General features: G+C 35.3%; 1 protein-coding gene across 4 annotated transcripts in view; it reads left to right on the forward strand.

Annotated features, from left to right (window-relative positions):
• CNTN1 (contactin 1) overlaps nucleotides 1–7332 on the forward strand; it is a 367620-nt gene extending 360288 nt beyond the window's left edge. For all 4 annotated transcript variants that reach the window (XM_011283870.3, XM_003988561.5, XM_011283871.4 and 1 more), the window contains one exon: nucleotides 5040–7332. In XM_011283870.3, the coding sequence (XP_011282172.1) occupies nucleotides 5040–5116 (77 nt within the window). In that variant the 3' untranslated portion in view covers nucleotides 5117–7332. The remainder of the gene's footprint in view (nucleotides 1–5039) is intronic.
• Nucleotides 7333–9516: the final 2184 nt, after the last annotated feature.

Below are 9516 nucleotides of genomic sequence, written 5' to 3' on the forward strand. Positions count from 1 at the left end.
AAAGGCATTGAAATCCAAGAGGCACAGAGAACTCCCTTCAGACGTAACTTGAATCGATCTGCATGACATATAATGGTGAAACTGGCAAAATACAAGGATAAAGAGAAAATTCTGAAAGCAGCTAGGGATAAACATGCTCTAACATATAAAGGGAGACTGATAAGACTTGAGACGGATCTCTCTACTGAAACTTGGCAAGCCAGAAAGGAATGGCAGGAAATCTTCAATGTGATGAACAGAAAAAATATGCAGCCGAGAATCCTTTATCCAGCAAATCTGTCATTTAGAATAGAAGGAGAGATAAAGGTCTTCCCAAACAAACAAAAACTGAAGGAATTCATCACCACTAAACCAGCTCTACAAGAGATCCTAAGGGGGATCCTGTGAGACAAAGTACCAGAGACATCGCTACAAGCATGAAACCTACAGACATCACAATGACTCTAAACTTCTATTTTTCTATAATAACACTGAACGTAAAGGGACTAAATGCACCAGCCAAAAGACATAGGGTATCAGAATGGATAAAAAAACAAGACCAATCTATTTGCTGTCTACAAGAGACTCATTTTAGACCTGAGGACACCTTCAAATTGAGAGTGAGGAGATGGAGAATTATTTATCATGCTACTGGAAGTCAAAAGGGAGCTGGAGTAGCCATACTTATATCAGACAAACTAGACTTTAAATTAAAGACTGTAACAAGAGATGAAGAAGGGCATTATATAATAATTACAGGGTCTATCTATCAGGAAGACCTAACAATTATAAATGTCTATGCACCGAATACAGGAGCCCCCAAATATATAAAACAATGAATCACAAACATAAGCAACCTTATTGATAAGAAGGTGGTAATTGCAGGGGACTTTAACACCCCACTTACAACAATGGATAGATCATCTAGACACACGGTCAATAAAGAAACAAGGGCCCTGAATGATACATTGGATCAGATGGACTTCACAGATATATTTAGAACTCTGCATCCCAAAGCAACAGAATATACTTTCTTCTCGAGTGCACATGGAACATTCTCCAAGATAGATCACATTCTGGGTCACAAAACAGCCCTTCATAAGTATACAAGAACTGAGATCATACCATGCATACTTTCAGACCACAGTGCTATGAAGCTTGAAATCAACCACAGGAAAAACCATGGAGGTTAAAGAACACCCTACTAAATAATGAATGGATCAACCAGGAAATTAGAGAAGAAATTAAAAAATATATGGAAACAAATAAAAATGAAAATACACCAATCCAAATGCTTTGGGATAATGCGAAGGCAGTCCTGAGAGGAAAATACATTGTAATCCAGGCTTATCTCAAGAAACAAGAAAAATTCCAAATACAAAATCTAACAGGACACCTAAAGGAAGTAGAAGCAGAACAGCAAAGACACCCTAAACCCAGCAGAAGAAGAGCAATAATAAAGATCAGAGCAGAAATAAACAATATAGAATCTAAAAAACCTGTAGAGTAGCTCAAGGAAAACAAGAGTTGTTTTTTTGAAAAAATAAACAAAATGGATAAACTCTAGCCAGGCTTCTCAAAAAGAAAAGGGAGATGACCCAAATAGATAAAATCATGAATGAAAACGGAATTATTACAATCCCTCAGAAATACAAGCAAATATCAGGGCATACTATGAAAAACTATATGCCAACAAACTGGACAACCTGGAAGAAATGGACAAATTCCTAAACACGCACACACTTACAAAACTCAATCAGGAGGAAATAGAAAGCTTGAACAGACCCATAACCAGCGAAGATTGAATCAGTTATCAAAAATCTCCCAACAAATAAGAGTCCAGGACCAGATGGCTTCCCAGGGGAGTTCTACCAGACGTTTCAAGCAGAGATAATACCTATCCTTCTCAAGCTATTCCAAGAAATAGAAAGGGAAGGAAAACTTCCAGACTCATTCTATGAAGCCAGTATTACTTTGATTCCTAAACCAGACAGAGACCCAGTAAAAAAAGAGAACTACAGGCCAATATCCCTGATGAATACGGATGCAAAAATTCTCAATAAGATACTAGCAAATCGAATTCAACGGCATATAAAAAGAATTATTCACCATGACCAAGTGGGATTCATTCCTGGGATGCAGGGCTGGTTCAACATTCGTAAATCAATCACTGTGATACATCACATTAATAATAGAAAAGATAAGAACCATATGATCCTGTCAATCAATGCAGAAAAATCATTTGACAAAATTCAGCATCCTTTCTTAATAAAAACCCTCGAGAAAGTCGGGATAGAAGGAACATACTTAAAGATCATAAAAGCCATTTATGAAAAGCCCACAGCTAACATCATCCTCAATGGGGAAAAACTGAGAGCTTTCTCCCTGAGATCAGGAACACAACAGGGATATCCACTCTCACCGCTGTTGTTTAACATAGTGTTGTAAGTTCTAGCATCAGCAATCAGACAACAAAAGGAAATCAAAGGCATCAAAATTGGCAAAGATGAAATTAAGCTTTCACTTTTTGCAGATGACATGATATTATACACGGAAAATCCGATAGACTCCACCAAAAGTCTGCTAGAACTGATACATGAATTCAGCAAAGTTGCAGGATACAAAATCAATGTACAGAAATCAGTTGCATTCTTATACATTAATAATGAAGCAATAGAAAGACAAAGAAACTGATTCCATTCACAATTGCACCAAGAAGCATAACATACCTAGGAATAAATCTAACCAAAGATGTAAAAGATCTGTATGCTGAAAACTATAGAAAGCTTATGAAGGAAATTGAAGAAGATATAAAGAAATGGAAAAACATTCCATGCTCATGGGTTGGAAGAATAAATATTGTTAAAATGTCAATACTACCCAAAGCTATCTACACATTCAGTGCAATCGCAATCAAAATTGCACCAGCATTCTTCTCAAAGCTAGAACAAGCAATCCTAAAATTCATATGGAACCACAAAAGGCCCCGAATAGCCAAAGTAATTTTGAAGAAGAAGATCAAAGCAGGAGGCATCACAATCCCAGACTTTAGCCTCTACTACAAAGCTGTCATCATCAAGACAGCATGGTATTGGCACAAAAACAGACACATAGACCAATGGAATAGAATAAAAACCCCAGAACTAGACCCACAAACGTATGGCCAACTCATCTTTGACAAAGCAGGAAAGAACATCCAATGGAAAAAAGACAGTCTCTTTAACAAATGGTGCTGGGAGAACTGGACAGCAACATGCAGAAGGTTGAAACTAGACCACTTTCTCACACCATTCACAAAAATAAACTCAAAATGGATAAAGGACCTGAATGTGAGACAGGAAACCATCAAAACCCTAGAGGAGAAAGCAGGAAAAGACCACTCTGACCTCAGCCGTACAATTTCTTACTTGACACATCCCCAAAGGCAAAGGAATTAAAAGCAAAAATGAGCTATTGGGACCTCATGAAGATAAAAAGTTTCAGCACAGCAAAGGAACCAATCAACAAAACTAAAAGGCAACCAATGGAATGGGAATAGATATTTGCAAATGACATATCGGACAAAGGGCTAGTATCCAAAATCTATAAAGAGCTCACCAAACTCCACACCCAAAAAACAAATAACCCAGTGAAGAAATGGGCAGAAAACATGAATAGACACTTCTCTAAAGAAGACATCCAGATGGCCAACAGGCACATGAAAAGATGCTCAACGTTGCTCCTCATCAGGGAAATAAAAGTCAATACCACACTCAGTTATCACCTCACACCAGTCAGAGTGGCCAAAATGAACAAATCAGGAGACTATAGATGCTGGAGAGGATGTGGAGAAACAGGAACCCTCTCGCACTGTTGGTGGGAATGCAAACTGGTGCAGCCGCTCTGGAAAACAGTATGGAAGTTCCTCAAAAAATTAAAAATAGACCTACCCTATGACCCAGAAGTAGCACTGCTAGGAATTTACCCAAGGGATACAGGAGTACTGATGCATAGGGGCACTTGTACCCCAATGTTTATAGCAGCACTCTCAACAATAGGCAAATTATGGAAAGAGCCTAAATGTCCATCAACTGATGAATGGATAAAGAAATTGTGGTTTATATACACAATGCAGTACTACGTGGCAATGAGAAAGAACGAAATATGGCCCTTTGTAGCAACGTGGATGGAACTGGAGAGTGTCATGTTAAGTGAAATAAGCCATACAGAGAAAGACAGATACCATATGTGTTCACTCTTATGTGGATCCTGAGAAACTTAACAGGAACCCATGGGGGAGGGAAAGGAAAAAAAACAGGTTAGAGTGAGAGAGAGACAAAGCATAAGAGACTCTTAAAAACTGAGAACAAACTGAGCGTTGATGGGGGGTGGGAGGGAGGGGAAGGGTGGGTGATGGGTATTGAGGAGGGCACCTGTTGAGATGAGCACCTATTATATATATATATATATATATATATATATATATATATATATATTATATATATTATTATACATTATATACATTATTTATATATATATAAATATATATTTATATATTATATATATTATATTATATATATATATATTACTCAAATCATTTGTGTCTGAGCACCTAAATGCCTTAAAACTATTGGGATATGAAATTATGCAAAATTTATCTAATATACCCATGATGTTTTTATACCAGGTAACATTATTAGTATTTTTAGTACATCTTTTTATCTTATTTTTTAACACCTTCTGTGTTTTTTTCATTTGTTTGCTTATTTCCATATGTTTTTTTCACTTATCACCTTCTGGTAGGCATTTGGGACAGCTGGATTATAGGGAAAACCTAAGCATTTGTGATCTTATCATAAATGATTTATAAGAACATGTTGTAGAGAGTCACGTGCTCTCACACACAAAATTCTTGATCAGATGTTTTTTTTTTTCTTTATATTACTGAAGAACAGAGAATTTTTTTTAAAGGAACCATTTGATTTTCAAGCCTACATAATCTGGCCTTTCCCAAAGCAGGGTAAATGAGAAACAGTGCCATTCTCAATGAAATAATATGTACCTTTTTATTTACTTTGCAGGTGTATCCACCCTATCACCAAGCCTTCTTGGCTTACTGCTGCCTGCCCTTGGCATCCTTGTCTACCTGGATTTCTGAGTGTGATGTGACAGCTGCTGCTCCCAGCCCAGTTTAGAGGACACAGAGGACACCTTCATCCCTATGATGAATATAATTCCTTCCATTTTCTGTGGCTCCACCCTAAGCCAAATAAATGATACTTTAACAAACTCTCCAACTGATTTACAACACACATTATGACTGAGGCATTCAGGAACCCCTTCGTCCAAAAGAATAAACTTTTAAATGGGTATAAAATGATTTTTAACTCGTTCCAATATGCCTTATAAACCACTTAACCTGATTCTGTGACAGTTGCATGATTTAATCCAATGGGACAAGTTACAGTGTTCAATTCAATACTATAGGCTGTAGAGTGAAAAGTAAAATCACCATACACAGGTGCTTTAAATTTAATAACAAGTTGTGAAATATAATAGAGGTTGAAATGTTGATTGTATGTGGTAAATGTAAGAGTAAAACAGTCTCTTGTACTATTCTCTGTTTCGGGTCCTGCATATTTTCGAATGGCCCCTATCATTCATGACATTTTGAGTTTTCTTGAAAAAAAAAATAGAGTATAACTGAAACATTTTGACATAAATTCCGTGAGCAACTCATTTTACTGAATGAGTTGAAAGATTCTGAATATTGAAAACCAATTCTAGAAATTGTTATCAGTATTCTTATTTTGGAAGTAAGTAATTTTCTAAATGCTTGATTTTCAGAATCAGTAATAATTTTACGTTAGATTTTTAGTGGTAAAGTTAACATACCATGGGAAGGTTTTTCTTTACTTTTATATGATATTCTGAAGATATTTTATGCTTTTCTCATCATCAGTTTCAAACCTCAAAAATCACAGCTCTTCTCTAGAGTATCATCATATTGCTGTATTTATTCATACATAGAATAATGAATTTTGAAAAGTAGAATGCTTTCATTTTTTAATTGAGAGGTGACAGTCGTTACACAGCTAGAAATAAACAATGTTAAGTGAGTATAAGTGTGATCTAATACTATTCTAAGGATCTTTGTTTTTGTGCTCCATTTCTAAGTAAAAGCTTTCTTTATTGAAGGTATCAAGAAATCACCTATAGGTTGGAAAATCTACAATATACCTTATTTTTTTTTAATTTGCTAGTAAACTCATTTCCCACTTCAATGCAATACTGAAAACTGGCTAAAAATACCAAATCAATATGTTGCTAATGGTACTTTGGAAGTATGCAAACTGGAAGGCCAGGAGGAGACAAATAATGTGTCCAATGGTGTCTCCCAAGTGTTGGTGCTTTAGGTTTTCATAAGTTGTAAAAAGGAAGATGCACATTTCTTCATTCTCCATGGTATGCAAGGAAATGTGTTTGAGTGTGGATGTGAGAGAAATGGAATAATAAAGGATTAGCTGGCTCATGAAATAGTGCAATGTCTGATGATTCAGGAGGTATAATCCTATTTTATTAGCACAACCTTGCTAGCTAATTAGAGATAGAGTTTATCTTTTTAGAAAGGATACCTTATAGGTTCATAAAAAAATATTTACAGGCAGCAAAATAGAACTATTACTACTTTACCCCCTTTTCTTTAATTTGTATAATTTTTGTACTATATATCTATGTGTAAATGTTTAGAGCTTTCATTACGAAAATATCAATAAATATGTCATTAGTTTACATTCAACTCTTTGTTATAAAATTAAACTTTTTAATAATAAGTGAAATGGATGATTTCCCAGTGGAAGTATGTCAACAGTCTTAAAATCATTACCAGATTTCATAAAATACATAATTATTTGAAAAAGAAACAAAATCTCTTCATACTTTAGGGAAACGAATACTGTGTAAGCCTTCTGTACAAATGTTTGTGTTTTCATTGTTACACTTTGGGGTTTTCCTTTTGCAACGTGACCCATGTTGGGCATTTTTATATAATCGACAACAACTAAATCTTTTGCCAAATGCATGCTCGCCTTTTATTTCTAATGTATTGCAATAAAGAGCAAAACTGGTTAGATTTTGCATGAAATGGTTCTGAAAGGTAAGAAGAAACAGACTTTGGAGGTTGTTTCATTTTAAATTTGTGACAGAGATAAGGTAGATTAAAATCTCTCATACACTGATAACTCAAGCTTTTCATTTCCTCATACAGTTGTACAAATTTGACTGGGACCATCAGTTTTAAACTGTTGTCAAACTAACTAATGTATCATCTGCTTAAGACGCAAGATTCTTAATTAAACTTTATATAGATATAGACATATCTGTTGTTTCTTTGTATTTCAGGAAAGGTGATAGTAGTTTTATTTGATACTGATAAATATTGAATTGATTTTTTTAGTTATTTTTTATCATTTTTTCAATGGAGTAGTATAGGACTGTGCTTTGTCCTTTTTATGAATGAAAACAAATTATAAAGAAATAAATGTCTTACTGTTACCCAAAAAATAGCAACTGTCCTTTCAATTTACCTAAAGTTTAAAACTCATTTTTACAAGGTTTTCTTTCCTTTTTTTTTTTAAGTTTATTTTTTTATTTTGAGAGAAAGTGTGCGGGGGAGGGGCAGAGAGAGAGAGAGAATGTCAAGCAGGCCTGTGCTGTTAGCACAGAGCCTGATGCGGGGCTCAAACCCATGAACCATGAGATCATGACATGAGCCGAAATCAAGAGTTGGATATTTAACCGACTGAGCCACCCAAGTACCCCTAGAAGGTTTTGTTGTAAATTCAACTCCATGGAATAAATATTGTTAAGTAACAGTTAAATATTTGAAAGGTTCTACAAAAAATATACACACAAATGTAAAGACACACACACACACACACACACACACATACACACACACACGAGCTTGCACGTACACACACAGGCATTGCATTGAAATAAGATCATCTAGTAAAAAACTTCAGTTTTGTGGATTGCCATGAATCTAATGCTAGACACTAAAGCAAACTGCTAAAAGCTAAAAAAAGAAAAAAAAAGGCTATTCAACACTGAATGAACTGAAATTCTAATAGAGGAATTTGCATAAAAGCATGTCTCTAAAGACAGGAGTCTGGTATAGGTAAAGTGTCTCTGAATCCTGATTTAGACTAATCCCAAAGTTCTGAATCCCAGGGCTCCCTGTGTTCTGCCTGACAATCTTCTGTGTTCGGATTGTGATTTCTCATTGGCATTCCGACCTCCCTTCCTGTTTCATGAAACTTGCTTCCACACTGGATCCTGGTTTCCCTTTCGGACCCCTGCCTCTGTTTCTTGACCCTAAGTATTAGATTACTTCCCTTCTAATATTTTGCTTTTGGTATTTGACCTTGGATTGACCCTAGCTCTAATTCCCCAGACTTTGGGAGATGAAAGCTTTTTTCCATGAGAGTGTTTCCCATGTTAGTGGTTCTCAAACCTGGTTGCCCCTTAGTATCAGCTGGAGAATTTGAAAAAAATAAAATAGTCTCTGGGCCCCAGTCCAGACTTACCAAATCAGAATTTGGAAAGTGAGGGATACAAAGCTGTATCTTTTTAGGTTGTTCAAGAGTGTCTTCATAGGGAGCCAGATTTGAGAATCAAAGATTTTTATGATTACTACAAACTAGATTAACTGATATTTTTGACTGTATATGTAATTTAAGTATCTCTTAAGGAAAAAATCCATTTTCTTGGCTTGTCTAAAATGCTAAAATACTGATGACCATTCTTACATTTTAGTTACATATCTTAAGTGTCAAAATGCTTGTCTAATCAAAATATCCCAACTTGTTTGTTTCTAAAATCCAAGCAGCAGACACAAATGTACTTCAGAAGATTTTTTCTCTAAAGGAATGTGGATTTCTTTTACCCTTTTCTTACTTTCTTTTTTTTTATGTGACTTAGTAACTTAATTAAACTTTAATACTTAATTTCCTGAGTCTATAATCTTCTGAAGGTTGTTAATAAAAAGATTGATGAAAGGTGTCCGCTCCTTAACTTGAACTTTTTTTTTTCCAGAATAGAAACACAGTGGTTTTGGATGAGTTGACTTTAAAATTAGTTGATGGGAGGCCAGGATTAGATTTCTAACATTTCTATAATAACTTAAAAACAGGTTTCACTTTTTAGTTTCTAGTAATAAATTTGATAGTTGGGGTAATATATAACAGTGCATATGATGCTATTACTAATTTGGCTGTAAAATTCAATCAAGCTCAGCCTAAGGCAAATTGTGAGGTGAAGGAACTTGGTCTTCGCCTATCATATGTCCTCAGGCCGCTTTGCTTTGGTTGAAAATAGTGCTGAATACCTCATTAGTTCAGTTATATTAGTTTCCTAGGGCTATCATAACAAATGACAGCGAACTGAACGGCATCAAACAATAGAAATCTATTTTCTCACGGTTCTGGAAGCTATAACTCTGAAATCAAGGTGCCAGCAAGGTTAGTTCTGAGGGAGAATCTGTTCCGTGACTCTCTC

Source organism: Felis catus, chromosome B4 (assembly GCF_018350175.1).
Source record: "Felis catus isolate Fca126 chromosome B4, F.catus_Fca126_mat1.0, whole genome shotgun sequence".
NCBI lineage: Eukaryota > Metazoa > Chordata > Mammalia > Carnivora > Felidae > Felis > Felis catus.